The following is a 21972-nucleotide window of genomic DNA, read 5'->3' on the forward strand; positions in this document are numbered from 1 at the left end:
ACTTCAGAAATTGTGATTTTGGAAAATAAAAAATCATGACCCTAAACAACTTTAAATCTTAGATGGAATGTTGTAAAAAACGATAAGCCCTAGTTGAACGGATATGGGTCTCGGAAACTAATTAGGGATTAGTCAGAGATTAATTGGATTTGTATTTTTATATTTTTGTTATATATAAATGAAATTAAATTATGTAAAAATATCTAAAAATAATACTATAAGGTGATTTAATACAATAAAACATATATATTTCTAACTTATATTTAAAAACGTGCCAAAAAAAATATTTTAGTAACAATATTATCGAGAGATAATCTACTTTTATTATGGACAAGTTCAAGGAGCTGGTGATGTATTAGGTTTAATATAATTAACTGAAAACTATGAAATTGTGTCCATAAAGTCTTCAATCATATCGTAAAAACAAGTAGAATATTCAATTAAATAAAAAAATCCGAATATAATAAACATAATTCACCAAAAGTCATGGGACAATGTTCAAAAGTGAATCATAATAAAGCAAAAAATTAAAGTAATAATAATAATAAATTGTTTTGATCGCCGCCCATGTGGCCCCTAGGTGGCTTCCAGGCGGCTTAAGGTGTTTGGGCATGAAAAATCGGAACGGATTCTCGATTTTGAACCCCTAGGCAACATTACTCTTGAATTTGAACCCCTAGGTCGTTACTGTCATTTTGGAGCGTGAATTGAATTTTAGTAGCCATAAATGTTAAGAAATGTGGGCCCATTTGTTTTAGTACTGTTTGTTGTTGTTGTTTACTGTTTCCTGTTACGGTTTGCTGTTTGTTTTTTGAAAATGCTGCAGTAGAGATTCTCTGCTTTTATAAAAAGCTATTTTTCAGCTACAAAAGACAAGCAGTAGGTGTCTAATTAAACACCTAAAACTCTCTTTTTCAAAGTGAAAAGATAAACAAGAAGTCAAAAAGTAGCAACCAAACACCCCCATAAAGTTTGAATGACTTTTATATGACGTTTTGAAGTTCATACCGTGAAAAGTTCAGTAGCTATGGGCGTAATTTACCCATCTTTCAAACTATAAATACATCACATCTCTCCCAACACCATCCAACAAAAACCAAATCAACCAAACTCCAAAAAACAAACTCTTTTTCAAATGGGAAATTGTCTAGTTCATCAACAAAATCAAATCAAAATCATGAAACCAGATGGGAAAATCCTTGAATACAAAACACCAACAATAGTTCATCAAGTTCTCTCTGATTTTCCAACTTATGCAGTTTCAGATTCATCATTTCCCCCTTTCCATTATCTCCTTCCACATACTCAATTGATTCCTGGTAATTTTTACTATCTTATCCCTCTTCCTCTTTCATCCCCAAAATCTAAGAAGAAAGTCAGATTTTCAATTCCAGAACAAGAAAATAAACAAGAAACACAAGAAGAAGAAGTAGTAAGAATCAAGGTGATTATCAGTAAGCAAGAATTGCAAGAAATATTGTTGCAGAATGGAGGATTAATCTCAGTCAATCATATGGTCTCTAAGCTTCAACAAGTAGTACAGAAAATTGATTCATCTGATGATGGTAAAAATTGGAAGCCCGTGTTAGAAAGTATACCCGAATTAGGCGAAATTCGGGTATAATCCCGGTCTATTGGATCTTATCAATGAAAATGTGGCAATTTCTAGGTATGGATTTTGTTTTTCATTGGTCGGATGTATTAGGACAGGTGATTCGGTACTCTTTGTTAGAAGTTTTAACATACAAAAGGTATGGTGTATTACCAGAAAGATACTGTAACATGTACAAATTAGCTTGTTATATGCTAAAAAAGCGTAATTTTACCGCAAGAAAAATGGTAATTAGCAACCAAAAATATGGATGCAAATCGGTCTCTAAACGGTTTTGTAACCAGATTTGTATATTTAGTGACCAAAATGAATCGGTTGGTAAGTGACTTTTGCTAAATCTTTGAGACCAGATTTAGCTCTAGATAGCAAAAATATCATTTCATAGCATCATCAAGAGTAGAGGCGGTTTAAACTGTATTTAGAAAAGTGTCATTATAAAAAAAATCTTATCCTAACATCTGAGATTAAGAATACTTTTGCGACGGATATAAAAACCGTCGGTAGAAAGTATAGAGACAATTAAAATCATCGATTAAGTGTAAAAATTGGAAGCCCGTGTTAGAAAGTATACCCGAAGAAGGAGAAATTCGGCTATAATCCCGGTTTATTGGATCTTATCAATGAAAATATCGCAATTTCTACACCAATTGTTTCTAGGAAATGAAGTGGTATAGATTTCGTTTTTTTATTGGTTAGGTCCACCACACCAGGTGATTTAGTAATCTTGTTAGTATATTACCAGAAAGATACTTCAACCTGTACAATTTAGCTAGTACCAAATATGCTTAGCAATTATATGTTTTGTCTTGTTTTTTAATAGTAAGAAATGTAATTTTACGGCAAGAAAAACGGTAATTAGCAACCAAAAATATGGTCTCAAAAATGGTTTTGCAACCGAAATTGTATATTTAGTGACCAAAAAGGTCGGTTGGTAATTTACATTGTAAATCTTTGAGACAAGATTTAGCTCTCTGCAGAAAAAATATCATTTCATAGCATCATCAATAGTAGAGGCGGTTTAAACAGCATTTAGAAAGGTGTCCTTCTAGAAAAACTTTACGCTGACATCTAAGGAAATGAAGTGGTATGTATTTTGTTTTCATTGGTCGGGTCTATTACACCAGGTGATTCGGTACTCTTTGTTAGAAGTTGAGTAATTTTCCTTTTGTAGTTTTAACATACAAAAGGTATAGTGTATTACCTGAAAGATACTTCAACCTGTACAATTTAGAATCTATCAAATATGGTTAGCAATTATATGTTTTATCTTTTTTTTTAATAGTAAGAAATGTAATTTTACTACAAGAAAAACGGTAATTAGCAACAAAAAACATGGTTGCAAAAGCGGTCTCTAAAATGATTTTGCAACCAGATTTGTATATTTAGCGACCAAAATGAATCGGTTGGTAATTGACTTTGCTAACTCTTTGAGACCATATAGCAAAAATATCATTTCATAGAATCATCAATAGTGAAGGTGGTTAAAACCGTATTTAGAAAAGCGTTCCTATAAAAAAACCTTACTCCGACGTCTCAGAAAAACGTTAATAATGTAGTAATAGTGGCAATTACAGCACTTATACGACGATTGTTAAAACCGTCGGTATTATAGAGTCAGTTAAAACTGTCGCTACAGTAAAAAATCCGTCGCTATAGACCTTTTTCTTTGTAGTGTTAATGCATGTGGTTTTAGTTGGATTGCCTTTTTACGAAGGCAAAATGCATCCAGGGCGGAGAAGGGACCTGACACGCGCTAGAATCACCCTTATCAGGGTGGTTTCGGCCCCATTGTCCTAAAAGATTAGGGTTGGGGGTTTAAGATAGTGTGAAAAAAAATCATATATCAAGGTGAAAAATTGGCCCGGCTCAACAATTCTGTATTCATCACTAAATGCATCTTAATGCCCTACAACTTTCATTTTTTTCAGTTTATTTTATTGGATTACATTGTACTCCTGATCACCGATTTTCGATCATAATTGGCCCGCCACTAACCATTTCGTCCTAATTGTGGTTCATATTTTCTTAAAAGCGCGTTATCAAGATTTTAAGTTGTTGACTTTGATTATCTTTTGACATATAGCTTAAAAAATAACTAATCAAGTAATTTTTATGGATTTAATTTTTGATATTAATTTGCTCGTACAATATCGTTGTGATTGTGCTCTACATTCTGTCAAATGGAATCCAAATCAATGTTTTTCATGTTTATGGCGGAATGTGGAACACAATCGCAATGAAATTGGCTAATTAATAATCAAGAGCTTAATGTGATAAAATTAGGTGATTAGAGACTTTTGTATAAAACAGTTAAAAGTTTAGAAACTTCAAAATGTGTTTTGCTATACCAAAACTAGAAAAAGTAGACGAAAAGTAGGGTGGAAAATAAAGATAAAAAGTTATAAAGATTATTTATATAGCGCCTCACGGTTGAGACTCACTAAGGGATAAGTGTACCCCGTCGTTATTAAGTAATAAAATCTGGACAAGTCCAGGTATCGAATCCACAGGATTTATTCTTGCAAGTACCGATCTACTCGGTCTCAGGTGTTATCTAGGCTTTGGGGAGTCTGAATTGGTTTTTGATTAAGTTAACCTACTCCTAATTAAGTTATTCTACTCCTAGCTAAGTTATTCTACTCCTAAGTGATCCTTTACTAATGTAATTGCCCGAAGGGACATGGGGTGATACGATAATAATGAAAATATATTATTTAGATAACTGATTTAAAACCTAATCTAAGTCACTTGTGTCCGAGGCGATTAACCCTACCTATCCTTCTGAGGTACCTAGTTCGTGATTCCCTTGTAAGGCCGAAACTAGCTCTAAGGCTCAGCAATTTGGGCTTAATCATCTATAGGGTCGCCAATCTTATAGGCACTGACTAGGTCAGATTCAGCTCGCAATATGTGCCAACTTAATATTTGGATTATCGAATGAGTTAAACCAATCAGATAAAGCGTAAGACAAAGATACAAGCAATAAATCAATTGAAGAAAACAAAACTATAATATTATTAAAAATGGAAAGTATTGTCACGAAGATACAATGAGCCTAGGATTCATAACATGTATCAGAGGCTAGACAGAATATAAAAGAGAAGAAACATCCATTTCAAGGAACCTGTCTACCAATGCAGGTGTCTTTCTAGGAAGGATGGAGCTCGAACAATCCTCGATGAATGGAGCTTCGAAGGTTCTTCAATGGAGGTTGAAGGAGATGGAGGAGGTGGAGAGGATTCTTTGTAACATCCCTAAACCCTAACATATACATCTTCCCACATTCATATATGTTTTCATGATTGAATACATACCTTTTAGATTCATCTCATTGTCCTTAGAAGTTTTGTATTCATAATGTGATTACCGTGCGATTAGGAGGTGATTAGTGTGTCGTTAAGGTGTAACGATTGGTTAATTGAGTGAGGACTTAAATGAATGAATGAACATGTCCTTAATTGATTAAATTAGACTTGTGGAGGGCTGGAAATGAGTTTTGTGAACAAGCACCTCACTTAAGCATGATGTCACCCAAGATTGAGACAAAATGCACCTCTTCATTTCAAATGGATGTACACAACTCATTCTTTATGCTTTCCAGCCACAATTTCGCCCAAAGCTTCAGCAAACTTTCCCTTTTCATACCCTAACATCCTCCAAAGAAAACTCTTCCAATTTCTTCCATTTTCAAGCCAAACAAGTTAAGTTAGGAAGCATACTAGGTGATAGACACAACTTGAAGGTTAGTATGTTGTTTTAGCTTGTTTTCTATGAGTTTGAGATTATGAGATACCTAGGTATGATGATAGGAGTTGTTGTGGATGACTTATTATTGAGTTTGTTGAGTTTTGGTGTTGTTTGAAGTGGTTATAGGCTGTCCAAATGAAAGATATGTATCAAGTGTCCTAAACAGAAATCTAGGGTACTGCTTTCCGTCATTTTGGAGCATGTTTTTCATATTGATATTGTTCGAATTTGAAGATACATAAAGAATAAACTATGTTCCTATATGTGTTATGAAACCCTCTGTAAAATATGGGACTTTAATTCCATATATAGAGGAATAAAACCTAGATGGATCATGACTGCCTCGAAATTGAATGTCATGTGAGGCAGCCATGTTGATGTAGCATTTTGAGGATCTTAGAGTCCGAATTGGAGAAAGTTTCTTTATACAAAAGTGTTCCTAACTACTTGAAGTATATGTCTGTAAAAGGATTTGGCAATTCATTGTGCTTAGTGTGAGCTAGGTTGAGTGCATTATGGTAGATGCAAAGCTGGGTAGTCTGTTTCTTGGCTGGAAACAGGACAGAATCATTTTTCATGCCATATATTGTGCAGAAGTGATATTAATGTGAATTTTGGATATGTTCTACCCATATATGTCTAGTTTCAGTAGGTTCAAGAATCAGGAAATTTGGATTCATATAGAGAAAGTTATGACAGAATGTGTGCAAGTAGGTCATGTGATGATCAAGATGAAGGTTAGGGTTTTTACAATTAATGAAGGATATTTTACAAATTGAAACTAAGAGTTCTATTTATAGTTGCGGTTCGGGCCCTCGTTCTGACCTAATTCGTTTCCTTTTGCAGGTGGAAAGACGTGGGGTCAATCGTGGCATCGTGGGGCCGGGAATTAGTTAAAAGACTGATTCCCGCAGGTCAGCTCGCCGAGCTGGGTGAGCCAGCTTGCCCGAGCAGGCCTCTGAAGGCCAGCTCGGCCGAGATGGCTACTTCCAGCTCACCGCACTGGCAGTGCCAGCTCGCCGAATTGGCCTAAAAAGGCCAGTTTTCGATGAGCGACATGCCCAGACGCCCTGCGTGACTATCGGGTGTTCCCGCGACGCGATTTTCGCCGGGACTCGTTCCTGTTTTGACCTGCACATGCACGCAAACTCCAAACGACATTAGTTCAGAGGCTAAATTGACCCACCAATCGCTTGTTTTGAGTAAACACTCTGTTTGGTGCGACTTTTGGCAGATCAATTAGCCATAAAAGATAATCGAAAGTTAACATACATGCTAGTTTGGCCATATTTGCCTAAAAATGATCAGAAAACGAGCCTAAACCACAAAAGTAAATAAAACATATACAAATTCTAACTAACACACAAATGCATATAAATGCGAGAATTGCTCGCTTATTAGCAAAAAGTAAACTAAAAACTGTCCTAAAACCGTACCCAAAGATAGGAGTTTTTGACCCCTATCAAACCTCCTCGCACTTAAAACTTTACTTGTCCCCAAGTAAACTAAAAAACTAAACCTGCAATCACAAGCAAGCTAGAAAACCTCCTGGTTTGACTAGGTGCTTGACACAATTTCGAGCATCTGTAATTACATGCATTCGGAAGTACAAAGTAGAGACACGATATCCAAAAGCCGCATTTCAATTATCACAGGTCATATTCTTAAGAAAAGGATACATGTTCAATTAAACGAGCTTAAGGGGATAGCTAAGTAAAACACCTCACCATGGGTAGTTCACTCAATTCACACAATTTTAGTGGCTAAAGTGTTTATTCTCGGCTTATGTTCTTGCTTAGGATTACGTTAACTTTGCACGTTCATCCAAGTTCCTCTACTATGCTACATCACTCCGATGATATCAAAAACAGCCTCGAATTGGGGTTGTAATGTGGTTAGAAAAGGGTTAAAGGTACAACAATAGGTTAAGAGTTCTAGCGCTAGAAAAACAAAGTTTAGAATGACTTTAGCAAATATGAAGTGATTGAGCTTTTTATTTCTTTATTTTTTTCTGAGACGTTATGATTTTAAAAACTGGGGAATAAAGTTCTCCCCTTTTTGTTTGTCTCTTTTCTTTTTCTTTTTATTAGTGATGCTCATTCGCCTCTTAGCCTTTTGGCTTGCTACTATAATGCCATAAACAAAGAGAAAGCGCTAGAAGAAAACAAAGACTCGATGTGAGCTTTGCAAAAACTCGGGTTAGATAACAAACTAAGTGATAGTTTGTAAAAATTGGGTTAGAACGAAAGAAAAACTACAAGCTACAAAATACAGGTTCAAAGGGGCTTCCTAGAGTAGATGAAAAAGAGAAAATAAGGTAAAGAAAAGGTCGGTTCTAATAAGGCTTATTCATTGTTTACCATCTCAAATCATTGCATGAAGGTTCAACTCAGTATTAGGTGCAAAATCTATAATCTTCCACAAGTCAAAGCATTCACACAAAAATGTCAAGAAAAATAGCTTTTTGATGTTCGCTCTTAGGCTCAAATTCAACTTACAATTCTTTGGGTTTCAATTTTGTGTTTATTAGTTCTCCCCAAGCTCGGGTTCAATATCACATGCCTTCAATCCTTAAGTTATCTACCTAAGTACTGATTTTAGCATTTCTTCAAAAGTAGGGTCTAAATGCAATCTTTAGCTCATGCGCTTACAGATACAAGGATTGAGTCCTACACTTAAACTAGTTGTAATGCAATTTTAGATTCAGTTCTCAGTCCCTAGAAACAAATAACGAAGTTTAGCTTCGAAGGAAGTTTTCGGTTTTAGGTCCTAAATATGCAAAAACATAAATAAAGCATAAATAAAACCCAAAAACGCTAAACTAAACTAGACACGACGCAACAAAAATTTGAAAATTTAATACAATTTTTTTTATAAGTTTCTCTACCCTCCTCCTCACACTTAAATCATGCAATAAGTTCCAACATTGCAATTCAAACAATAAAGCTCATGTGTAAAGAGTTAGGATGGAGAAGACAACTCAATGATTACCTTGCAATTGCCAAAAACTTGATGATTGACGTCTTCCTAGGACTTAAGGATGGAGCTCGAACAATCTTCGATGAATAGAGTTTCGGAGGTTCTTCAATGGAGGTTGAAGGAGATGGAGGAGGTGGAGAGGATTCTTCAATATCCATCCTTAGCTCTGCTTGTTTGGGGGTTAGAGGAGGTTCATTAAAGGGAGGTTATTTTCCTAACCTTGCTTGGGAAGAAGTTTAAATTTAAATGAGGGTTAAATGGAGGTTCAAAAACCTTGAAATAACCTCAATTTCTGTCCCACCAAATTGATGGGATCTGTAGGTTCTCTAAATAATCTCTCATCCCCTCCCCTCCCTTTAATGAACCTTGTGAAACCTTCATCTAAGCAGACGGTTAAGAAAAAAGAAAACATAAGACAAAAATAAGAAACATCAACCTTAATTTGTCACTTTCTATCCTAGTCCATGTCAAATTTCCATTACTTATTCAAATTAGCTTATTAAGGTGGATATGAATAAGATTTATGGTATTACGATCGGTTTGTTTGTTGAAAAATATATATTTTTTTATTTTTTGGTGTTTTTTTTTAAATAAATCAATGAAATTTTTTAAATTAATCAATCGGAAAATATATGAAGAAAGTGAATGTTTTTTTAAAGAGTAAAACATTTTTCTGAACCTTTTATAACTCTACTACATTTCTCTTGTCCTTTTGAAAACAACAATTATTCAACACTCCTTTCTTTTTTTCGAGTTTGTGGCAAAAACACTAGAAAATATTTTATTTTCTAATAATTTTTTTTTTCCGTATCCAAGATTTTCCAACAAACAAACGAGTCTTAGTCTTAGTAATTCAATATTAAACCACTTATTATTGGATCACCACTTATCTACAGATGTTTAGTGTTGTTAGGATCAGCCATTGACATAGATAAGAAATACAACTGCCTAGAACTCGGGGCTGAAAAGGCCTAAAATTATTTTTTCGATATGTATATGTAGTAAATTTTTGGCAAAAAAAAGCATAATTAAACCCCTACATTTTATCTGTTTTAAAGATTAAGTTCTTGATCAATTATTTTTCCACACTGAGTTATTAATCATTGGTTTTGTTATGGATTTGGTCCTTATTTAACTTTTTCATCGAGTTTGGGAAATGAAAAGATCAATTTAGCAATATTAATGTTGAAGATCGCAAAATGGGAGAAGAGAAGATCGCGCTTGGAAGAACCTACTGGAAATTGATTTCTATAATTTCTTTTTACTTTTTACTCTCTATCTATCCTAATCAATAAACTGTTATTTTTATTTGTCCACGTCGATAGGTCGAATCGCTCTAACAATGCATGTCGTCCAAACTCAATAAAAAAGTTCAATAAGCACCGAATCCATAACAGAATCAATGATCAAAAGCTCAATGTGGAAAAATAATTGATCATGTGTTTGATCTTTAAAACATGTAAAATTTAAGGACTTAATTATGCTTTTGCTTAATTTTTTTTATTATAAATGTGTTAATAGCATTCAGGCTTAAAAGAGATCCAATAATATAAAATTTCAGATCTAAAATTTGTTTCGCATTTATTTGGAATATATTATAAACTTTTATGTATATTTTTTTTTTATTATTAAAATGACACTTATCTCTTATTTGTCTAAGGCTTATAAATTGTCATGACCGGCTTGAGTAGGGATGTGCACCGGTTCAAAATTGAATAGAACCGAAAAACCCGAATACCGAAATGATAAAAATAATTGATACCGATACCGAACCGAATAATAGGTAAAACTGAAATAAAACTGAACCAAAATATTATGTTCGGTTTGACCTGAACAAACCGAATTAAGTTAAAAATAACAAATAAAAACACTATATTTCTCATCAAATTTACATCAATAAAAAAATTGAAATACTTTAGGTAAACTACACCAATGGTACCTGAACTTTACATAGTTTACACTTTGGTACCTAGATTACATTTTGTCCCAAAAATATACCTGAAGTAACGATAACCAGACAATTTAGTATATTTTTACCGGTTATGACCGGTCAACGCGAGTTTCATGAGTTAATTACATTAATGGTATCCAAACTTTACCATAATTCACACTTCGGTACCTGGATTTTATTTTATCCTAAAAACATAACATAAGTAAAGGTGACTGAAAGGTTTAGTTCATTTGATCGGTTAGTGACCGGGTAACATGAACTAAACATTGGGACTCACCATACACTCAATTAATATAAAATTATAATATTGTCATTTATGAGCTAAATGACAGTATTATAATTTTATGTTAATTCAGTATATGATTGGTCTCAATTTTTAATTTAAAATGGTCAAACTCGGGTTGATCAATCACTGATCGGTCAAATATACTAAAATGTTGAGTCATCTTTACTTGAAGTGTATTTTTTGGATAAAATGAAATCTAGGTACCAAAATGTGAATTCGGATAAAGTTCATGTACCATCAGTGTAATTTACTCATCAAAATCGCATTGACCGGCCATTAACCGGTAAAATATACTTAATTGTCCGGTCATCGTTACTTCGGGTATATTTTTGAGACAAAATGTAATCTAGGTACTAAAGTGTGAATTAGGATAAAGTTCAGGTACCATTGGTGTAATTTACTCGAAATACTTTCAAAATATATAAATATTGGGTTATTATATAAAAGAATGTAAACTTATAAAAGAATGTAAAACATGTGTAATTCGGTGTAGTTCAAGTTTTAACATTTACCGAACCGAATACCAAAATACTTTTAAATTTAAAACCGATATCTAACCGAAATGTTGAAAAAACAAAACCGAAAAACTGAATTTAATTAGTTCAATTCGGTATACGATTTAAACCGAACCGATGCATAACCCTAATCTTAGTGTACCATTACCTCTCAAGATACATTGAATGAAATGGTTTTTTGGATTCCATGGTCATCAATCAATTAAAGAACACTTAATTATTCATTGTAGAGTTTGGAAATCGACATCAGATATTCCGAGATATCACATAACCTTGACGATTAATGCGCACAGTGGCGAATATAGGATTGTTCGGTTGGAGGGTCGATTTTATAGTGGTGTGTAAAAAAAAAAAAATTTTTTTTACTAAATCGGTGTCTACTAGAAAAAATTCGGATTTAGAGAAGGACTAATAGGTAAAAGTTTAGAAATTTAGATTTAAGAGAGGGCCTAACAGGCAAAAAAAAAAAAAAAAAAAAAAAGAAATTTGGACTTAGAGATGGCCTAACAGGCTATAAAAAATTGAAATTTTGGATTTAGAGACGACTTAACGGAACCTGGGCTAATTTTGGGGTACTAATATAGCACCCGAGCTAAATTTTTTGAAAACAGAGGCCCGGAATCACCACAATCTTAAATTTTGTGAAGACAGAAAGACCAAAACTACTCGTGACCATGGTGGTTCCGGCGGCCGGAGGGCGAATGCGTACATATATTAAACTTTACAAAGAAGTCGGGAACAACACCTTCAACATTTTGACTATATAAGAGCATTTTCTTTTCGATAATGCAGCAAGAGAAAAAAAGAACTACAGAAATATAAAATTAAAATTATTTATGCAACAATAATTACATAATAAGTGGTATTAGGTAGTGCTGTTACTGCTATAATTGTGGCAGAGGTTAAATTGCTTCTTTTTAATTTTACAATCCACTAATTAAATGACAGTTTCACCGGACCATGAATGATCAAATGAATTTCGTCATTCACCGTTAGATCCAGGCTTATTAGATTTAAGCCTTAATATGGTTTGAATTTCCACCACATGATTCTAATCCAAACGAGGATCAAGATTTTTTATTCGCTTTATTAAAAACAAAGACCTTAAAATTAAAATGAGACGATCTCAAAATTTTAAAACCGACGACTTTAATCCCTCAATTTTTTAATTTTGGAGGTTATTTATGTGTTATTTGGTAAGAGAAAGTGAATGTTTAAATAAAGAGAACTTCAAAAATGATGATTTTGGAAAATAAAAAATTTATTTCCATATTAAATATGGTACTAACTTTAACTCCTGGATGATTATTTTTATAGTGTCAAACTAAAAGATTCTCGTTTTTTAGCAAAACGAAATCCTCAGTCTTTGTTTGGATAAAAAAATTTCCAAAAATACAAGTTTGACAAAAGGTAAAAGCATAGAGTTTTTTTTAGGCTTTGTTCTGTGACTAAGACTTTGTTTATTGCAAGTAAAACTATCAGTCGTGCCACTATTTTAATATGTAACTTAATATTGATTTCCTTCTCGGTGGAAACTATGCTTACTTTGTTTTTTACAAAGTAAGTTTTACTTTGTTTGTTTTTACTATTGGATGATGGAGTGTAAAATTAATCCGATGATAAAAACAAACAAAGTAACGATTATTTTGTTCTATGAGTGTGATGTTAGCCCTTAAAATAATAATATTACTACATCAACCCACAAACTAACATTATCCTAATCCAAGTAAATCAATCAAATTCATTTACTTTAACTGTTTTGCTTCAAAGAAACAATGACATCTTGACAGTTTCACGCGTCCTAAACTAAATTTGAATTATACGCATAATCCGATTATCAAATAGGAGTTTAATATGTTTCAAAATAATTATTCAAGAGCTTAACGTATCCATCTGAAATATCAATAATTTAATATATTAAAAAATAATGCTATCAAAACATTTAGATATCCATTTAAATTTAAAATGTGTCTATCATTCCCCCTCCTTGTCCTAGACTAGGGAGATAATGCACAACATAAACAAAGCAGTGATGGTGTTACAACTTAGCCTAATATCCGTTTTGTTCAAATTCAATACCTTGAACCTCACGGCTTTGAAACGCGTCTACATGCTTTGTCCAAATCAACGCCTTAGACTTCACGGTTTTAAAATGCGTCTATATATATTGAATACACATATTATTAATAAGTTTCATTCACTCTCTCTATTTTTTATATGAGATTCAATTTTCCTGAACCTATCGTCATCCCTTAAGGCTACTCATTGCTCAAACCTTCTACCCCGACGCCACCCATTCCTGACCGAATCGTTACAAGCCCACCAGCTTCCGCCTGGTTCATCCCCGAACCACACATTGTACATGGATAGTAGTCTCTGATACCAATTATAATAACTTGGCTCTATACCATATAGATATTGTCCATTTGACCCAAATCCAACACATTGGATCTCAAAGCTTTAAAACGTATCTACACTTATTAAATACACACATTACTAATAAGCCCTCAGTTTCTCTTTCTCCATTTTTGACGTGAGATTCAGTTCATTCCTGCTTTCATCACCATCCTTTAAAGTCACTCTTTGCTCAGACCTTCTACCCCGACGTCACTCACTTTTGACCGGGTCAGATGGCCGTCAACACCCATCTACATCACAAAGTCAAAAAGGCCACAATATAAAGTTTTTGTTTTACATCAAAAAAAATGTGTTATCTTCGACCATATACTCAAATTCCACAATAAAAATTGGCTTATCAAGCATAGGATAAGCTAAAATCTGATCATATTTAATATGAATCATTAGGAGAATAATTAAGAAACAATTATTTATATAATTTTCAAACACCACTATCTGCAGTATATCCCAATATGAAGCCAAGTGGTTCAGTGGGATACTCAATATGGTTCACAACATTCCCACCGGTAACATGTTTCACCAAAGGTAATCAAATAGTTAGAAACGTTTCTTAGTTTTTTAATGCTTTTAAAAACTTCTGAATTTCAAGGCTAGCGCGCTTTTGAATTTCTGAGTTATTGATTTGTTTCGATTTTCGCAGGTGGATTTTGAGGAATTACCAAAACGGTGAATCTTAAGATAGAGGGATTTGACTGTCAATGAAACTTTACAGTCTGTCATTAGTTAAAATTTTAACAGTGGTATTTGATAGAAAATGATTAAATAAAGTGAATTTGTCTTTCAATCGTTCACACAAGAATGCTGGAATTAGGGGTCACACGGCGTGTGGAACATGTAACACGTTGTGTGGTTCATTTTTCTCCACGATGGCAACTTTCACACACCTGAATGAACTGACAATTTAGCCTGATTTTGGTCACACGGCGTGTGGGCATATGCCGCGTCGTGTGTCGTTGTCAATGCACTCCACACGCCGTGTGGAATACCCACATGTCGTGTGTCACAACCAACAGAAGAAGTCTTCATCTGGACTATATGGACCAAGGTTATCAAACCCGGACCGGTCTGGCCGGTCCAACACGGTTCGACCAGAACCGGTCACAATTTCGGGCCGGAGGTGGTCCGGTTGTTAAATCCTTGAAAACCGTTCAGACCCGCTCAAACCGGCCGGTTCAACCATGAACTGGTTGACCCAATGCCGGTTAAGTGGTTTGGTCCGGTTTGCTTTTAGACATGTTTACTTAAAAAAAATATATAAATTTTGACAAAGGTAGGATTTCGAACCTTGGACCTTTGGTCTATACACTCTAATACTCACCACTACACTACCATTTCACTTATGTCTATTATTAACTATTTAAGAATAAATAATAATGTTATAACTTAAATAATTAAAATATGATTTAGTATTATTTTTTCTATTTAGATAAATATCATTAAAAAATTATTATATTCTCTCAATATTAATACAGTTTAATTAGCATTTAGATTTTAAATATATACAAATAAATTTTAAAAATCTAATAAATTTAAATTTAAGTTGAATTATAAAATACATATCCTATTAGCATATTTACATGTTAGTTATTAATAAAAAATAATCACTATTAATTTTAAAAGTATATATTTTCTTTAGTTTTTATATTTATTGTCATGTTAAATTTATTAATTTGATATCATGTTTTGATACTAAATAAATGTTATTATATTAGTATAATTTTTATGAATATAGTTAATAGTATACTATGTTATAAAATTAAATATGAATAAAAATATAATTTGCACATGATTTTTTAATACCGGTTGAACCCCGGTTGGATCCCGGTTAAACCTCAAACCCTTGACCCTTTGTCTTTTCCGGTTGTTTGACCGGTCCGGTTTTGACAACCATGATATGGACTGACTGTTTTATAGTTTATGAACCATAAAAGTAACAAGTCACCATCTATGTTGTACGGAAACTCTTTTTCATTAGCGTTTCTGTGTTTCATTTGAGTTTCTGTTACCGTTTCCTAGCTACCTTTTTTGGAAATAACGGACACCTCCATGTCCGTTTCCATTTCCATGCAACATAGGTCATAAAATAACTAGCCATCTACATTTCTTAATGGTCTTATAAACAAATCATGATGTAAGTTCAGCTCTAAATGTATCATAAAGCGCAAACCTGAAAAGGCGACAACTGCAACAACTTTCTTTGGCATCTCTTTTATTCTCACAGATGGATGTTTGGGATATGGAAAATTAGCACCATACTTGGAGGGCATGACAACAGACATTTGCCACGTTTCTTGATTTTCAGTCTGCATAAAGTTGTGATCACATTAAGTCACGATGAAATAAAATAATTACATCCTTAAGACGAGACAAATTAATTCTAACACGACCTCAAGATATTGGTACTAGAAGTACAATTACAGGTAGTACCAATCCTGTGGCAACCAAACAGACTCATGTGAAAGTGAACCCCAAGCAAAACTAATAATGTTTAGTCTACCAAGATGCATGAAAGATGGTAACTCACATTTCAACACCTTCAAATCCAATTCCAGATTTTGAAAATCTGGACAACCATTACAACAAGTAACAACTAGAATATCAAACCTCGAAAGAGAGCATGATTTGTTGGGCTTTTGGAGACTAATATATATAGGCCCAACTGCAGCGATCCAACTGGGTTAGGGTTTCGGCCTGTTAGGGTTTCAGACGGTTAGGGTTTCTTGAGGAGTATAAATGTAACCCATTTCTCTGTAATCGGTATCTCATTCATTATAGTGAAATATCCTGGCTTGGTAGTGCCCCCAGACCTAATCATTCTAATCGAGTGGGGAACTGGGTTAACAATTCTTGTGTGTTTGCTTATTTTTCGTTTATCGTAATTTCAATTATTCCTAACATGATTAAACAAAAAGAAGAAGACAAACATTTAGAGTCCCAGAATCTTTATTGAGAAATGCTTACAAAACAAATGGGAACAACCTGAAAAGGCTTAATACATTATTTGCCCCCTAAACTTGTCAAAAAGCTTAATTGGCCCCTGAACTTGAATAAAATGTCTAGTTAGCCCCCTGAACTTGCGTAAAATATAATCAATTAGTCACTCTGTTGCAAAAAAAAGTAAGTTAAATGCGGAAGATTTATTGTATGCGTCTTACAAAAAAAGTAAAACGAACAAGGTCGGGGTATACGGTTCAAATATTAGACAAGACAAGTTTTACAATTGAGCAAGTAAGAACTTCCTATTCTGTAAATTATGTCATAACATTCTAAGGGCAATACATCTTCCTCATTTTACGTAAGTTCAGGGGGCTAACAGAACATCTTATGCAAGTTCAGGGGGCTAATAGAACATCTTATGCAAGTTCAGGGGCTATTGGGACACTTCGAAAGTTCAGGGGGCAATCGAGCTTTTTGGACAAATTCAGGAGCAAATGATGTATTAAGCCAAAAGAAAATTATGAAGATTTAAGTCATACAATAGTTTAACATAATTCACTTGCAAATAAACATAAAAATAGAAATCAAGTAGAAAACATAAAAATGTGTGATCGGCATTTGATTTGTAGGACTGTGCCTTCCGAATTACCAACAAACACCAAAGATATGAGTAGGGGTGTCAATTTCCAACACGATAACACAATTTACAGAGACTAACCCCTTATGCAGCTTGGTGGTAATCCTTCAGCTTTGATGTGGTAGAAATTTCACCTTCACCATCACCATGTCACCTTCCTCGAACTCATGGCTAAACATAAAAATAGAAATCGAGGATAGAAAACATAAGGATGTCTGATTGGCCTTTGATTTGTAGGACTGTGCATTCCGAATTACCAACAAACACCAAAGATATGAATAGGGGTGTCAATTTCCAACACGATAACATGATTTACACAGACTAACCCCTTATGCAGCTTGGTGGTAATCCTTCGGCTTTGGTGTGGCAGAAGTTTCACCTTCACCATCACCATGTCACCTTCCTCGAACTCATGGCAATGCCTTTTCGCATAGGCCCATTTCTTCATTTTCTTTGTTGCCTTGGCCAAAGAAGAATGTGCCATCCCCCTCTTTTCATGCCAACAGCAAGGTCCTGGGGTGTCATTGGCTTCCCCGAAAGTGTCAAATGCTATTTCGGATAATTTCTGGATTTAGAGAACCCATCCATCAACCTATTATATGTAGCAAGATCAGGTATAAATTCCTTATCCAACATCTCATTTACTAACACTTCCTTTTCCTTCCTCTTCCCTTCTTTTGTATATCCATACACCAAAGTATAATATGTCATCTCATCTGGTTCTAAACCCTTACTAGAACCCAATAATCTTAACTTGTCGGCATCATCCGTTCTTCCCACATTGCAAAGATCTTGAACAAGACAATTAAACGTCACGATATCAGAAACCATTCCCTCTTTCAACATCCTTTCCATCACCCCATATGCCTCTTCTATTTTCCCCAATTTCCTCAAACCATCTATCATAGTGATACAAGAAATCAAAGTAGGAACATTCCCATTCCTCCACAACTCATCAAACAACTCCAAAGCTTCACTGGTATTTCTTCTCTCACAAAGCTTATCCACGAGTCCACAGAAATCAAAATTCCTCGGCAACGCCCTTCGTTTCGAAAAATCAATCAACATTTCACAAGCCTCTAAGATTCTTCCTTCCCTGCAAAGTCCATCAACCAAAATCTCACAAGTCACAGTTGAAAACTCAAAACCTAAGTCATTCATCTCATATGCCATCTTAACTGCTTTCTCAAACTTCCTCTCTCTAAAAAACCCCTTAATCAAAGTATTAAAACTAACCACATTAGGACTACATCCTTTCTCCTTCATCTCTCTAAACAACTCCAAAGCCAAATCAAACATGTTGTTCTTACAATAGCTACTAATCAAGATATTGAAAGTAAACACATCAGGCTTAACTCTATCCCTCAACAATCTATGATAAATCCCAACAGCCTTATCATGATCACCACATTTCACATAGCCATGAATTAGAACATTATAAACAGCTACATTAGGTCTTCCATCAATCAATTTCCTCATAGTCTCAAAAGCAATCAATGCATCATCCAATTTGCCTGCCTTACAGTAAGCGTTTAAAGCAAATTGAAAAATCGGTTCAATTCTAGGGCAAGAAAATATACCGTCAGAACAGGGGCAGGGATTCGAGGCCATGAAGGAGAGAAGAGAACTGAGACCAGAGAGACGGTTAGTGATGGCTAGGGTTCGTGCCATCCATTCAAAAGTCGAGTGATCATGTTGAAATGCGTCGATTTTGGAAGCCCAATTGAAGATGAGAAGATCATAGTGAGAGAATTGCGGGTGGTAATGGAGCTTCGATTTCAAAAAGAGGAGGAGGTTATGAGGGGTAAGAGGCTTTTTAGAGAGGTGAGTATGGAGGAAGTGAAGGAGATGGGAGTGGTGAGATGTAGGGGTGAGAGTATGAGTAGGAAGAGGAATTAGAGGGATAGGTGGTGGGCCTGGTAGAGGAGGTAATGGTGGAAGCGGCGGTGGTGAAGGGGTCCGACTCCGATCAAGTTTTCTTAGGATGGGCAATGGAAGATTCTTCTTGAAAGACATTATTTTGAAGTAGCGCCGGTGAGCGAGTCTTCGCTTTCAAGGTGCTGAAAAAGAAAATAAAGGGTAAATTAGTATTTCTTCGTAATTCTGAACTTCGAAATAGACCTCGTCATGGGCCGATGAGCCCGTCCGTCCGTCCCGAGCCCAGACCCATTTAGCCGGGTTTGGACACATAAAATTAGTGTCAGGCCTGTCTCGGTCCAAGCCCGAATAAGCCCGTCTAGAAAATGGGCGAGCTTGGGCTATATAAATACCCATCGGACCAGGCCCGTTATCTATATATACATTTATAAATTTAATATTTATTTAAATGCCTCATATTAACTATTATGTTTATTATTTTTTATTAAAAAAAGTTAGTATTTTATTTTAATTAAATTTTTTTAATACAGATATGGACTTGAGCAGACGGATTTGGGATTCATTTTTAGGCCCGAGCCCGCCCGAGCCCGACTCTAATTAGTGTGGGTTTGGGCTTATCAGGTTTTATCAAAATCCCGACAGGTCCGGTCCGAGCCCGGCCCATGCTAAGGTCTACTTCGAAAACAGACAATAAATTGCTTGAAATTTATCCTATAGTAACGTAAAACTCTTATAAAGTAAAAAAAATAATAATCAAAATAAGCAATGAGGCATATCAAAAATGTAAAACTATATTTGAAGAATGTCACTGATCTCACAATTGCTTAGATTTCTAAATTACAAGGCATATAAAAAATGTCTTAGACAACTTATCTAACGTGACTGACCATGTGACTTTAGATTTTTTTTTTACAACAAGATTGTCACAATAAATTCCTAACAAATCACTTCAAAGTGAACCTAACTAATCCGGTACCAATTTTGAAGCGGATGAGTAATTTCTCTCTCTAGAGGAAGTCCATACCTTTTGGGAAGAAATGGAAGTTCAGCCCTTTTGGGATGGAAGTGTCCTATGGTGCACACCAAGATTGGCACAATCTCTCCTAACCAACCATTTTAGGAGTGAATGTGTCAATCTTGAGGGAAATTTCTCCCTTTACAGGAAGGAAAGTTATCTTCCCTGCATCCGAGGACGCCGCCTTCTAGAAAGAGATGTTATGTAATCAACCACCTTCAGAAAAAATTAATCGTGTTAGGCAGGGAAAAAGACGATTTTGGCTTCGCGAAATGAGAATTAGTGAAGCATGCGAATGTAAATTTGCAGGGAAAGAGATGATTTTACTTCGCTAATCGATGTTTTCGCGAGGTATGCAAAGTCTGAAACGTGACGATCTACGTCGCATATCGATGCTTTCGCGAAGTCTGCGAGGGAAATCATGAACTTTTCTACTCGCCGACTTCGCGAACTAATCGATTCACGAAGTAGATCGTCACGTTTCAGGCTCTTTCTCTTCGCAGATCTTCACGAAATCATCGACTACGCGAAGTGTATTCACGAAAAAACGCAGAAAAAACAGCAGATACTTACATTTTTCGCGTCTTTCACCCTTAAAAGCGACAGTAACAATATGATAAACTGGGGAAAACGATGGAAATAACGTAGAATAACCATTTCTTTGATGGTAACAAGAAGAAAGAAACCAAGTAACGAGCAGGAACATGAAGATAAAGAACCATGGCTTCGTTTTCTAGGATTAGGAAGTTGCAGAATCAAGAGATGAAAAGAGGAAAAAGAAAAATTCATTGTGATTTGGCGAAATGGTGCAGATTTCGTGCAATTTAAAGGAAGATCAAAAGTCTTGAAATCATTAATGGAGGAGCCAACTTTTTGCGTAACCAAGGAGAAGGGGGGAGCGGCCATTCGCGTTGTGGGAAGTGGGAAGGTTATGGGTGTTATGGGAAAGTAGACCTGGCAATTATCGTGTTCGTGTCGTGTCATTTCGAGTTCGTGTCAAAAAGAGTAAACCCAAACCCAACCCAAAAACTTTCGTGTCAAAGTCGTGTTAACCTATTCGGGTTAGTGTCGATTTCGTGTCGTGTTTTCGGGTTACATGTAATTTTGTTATGCGTATATATTAATAATAACTCTTAAAAATAGAAGAAGATTTGGTACTGTTTTTAAACATTTTATATCATTTTTAGATTAGTATGCTAACAATAATTATCGAAAAGTTCGATAATATCATGTTAGAGGGTTATGTAATGTGTTTATAACAATTTAGGAAATTCAAATTAATATTTGCAATTAATAATTATAATTTTATTATCTTTATTAATAAAGTGACATAAAAAAACATGAGAGAATATAACAATAATTTTCAATATCCGTGTCATTTCGTGTCGTTTTCGGGTTCACATATCAACACTAACCCAACCCAAAAATTAGCGTGTCAGTTTCGTGTCAACCCAAAAATGACCCATTACCTATTAAGCTCAACACTAACACTAAAAATCCGTGTCGTGTTCGTGTCGTGTAATCGGGTCGTGTGTCATTTTGCCACCTCTATGGGAAAGTTACACAAAATAAGTCTAGATATGTAGTAGGTTGAGTAAATGGGCTAAATATGTAAATGGGCTTCCCATTTGACCTAGTTTTGTAATTTCCCCTTTTTTAAGGAAAATTAGAGAATTTGATTAGTCAACAGTTTGGTGAATAGAGGTTTGGAAGAGGGGTTTAAAAAGCTAATTTTGAAAAAACTGGTTTTATGAGTTTTTTTCGATTAGCTTATTGTTCCATCTCTTTTTAATAATATTTTTACCCCTAATTACTAACTACTATTTAACTCCAAATTAAAGTTTTATCATATCCTTATTTATCATTTTACACAAACAGTTGTTAGCAATCAGTAAGTTTTATCAAACAAGTTTACACAATCAGCTAGTTAAATTAGTTAACCAAAAAGGTAATTAGCTAATAGCTATTTGCCAAACAGTACCAGTCTCTCTCTAACG

General features: G+C 34.7%; 2 protein-coding genes across 2 annotated transcripts; one reads left to right on the forward strand and one right to left on the reverse strand.

Moving 5' to 3' along the window:
* Positions 1–1099: 1099 nt before the first annotated feature.
* LOC136209347 (uncharacterized) lies at positions 1100–2390 on the forward strand. The gene has a single exon (XM_066000791.1). It carries the CDS (start codon positions 1136–1138, stop codon positions 1622–1624), a length of 489 nt encoding a protein of 162 aa, XP_065856863.1. The 5' UTR covers positions 1100–1135; the 3' UTR covers positions 1625–2390.
* Positions 2391–13008: 10618 nt separating this feature from the next.
* Positions 13009–19126, reverse strand: LOC136209013 (pentatricopeptide repeat-containing protein At2g36240). Its single transcript, XM_066000352.1, has 3 exons — positions 17164–19126; positions 15676–15811; positions 13009–13738 (listed from the first exon to the last, which is right to left on the reverse strand). The coding sequence occupies exon 1, from the start codon at positions 19096–19098 to the stop codon at positions 17632–17634; it is 1467 nt and encodes a 488-aa protein (XP_065856424.1). The 5' UTR covers positions 19099–19126; the 3' UTR covers positions 13009–13738; positions 15676–15811; positions 17164–17631.
* Positions 19127–21972: the final 2846 nt, after the last annotated feature.

The sequence above is a fragment of the Euphorbia lathyris genome, chromosome 10 (assembly GCF_963576675.1).
Source record: "Euphorbia lathyris chromosome 10, ddEupLath1.1, whole genome shotgun sequence".
In the NCBI taxonomy this organism is placed as follows: domain Eukaryota; kingdom Viridiplantae; phylum Streptophyta; class Magnoliopsida; order Malpighiales; family Euphorbiaceae; genus Euphorbia; species Euphorbia lathyris.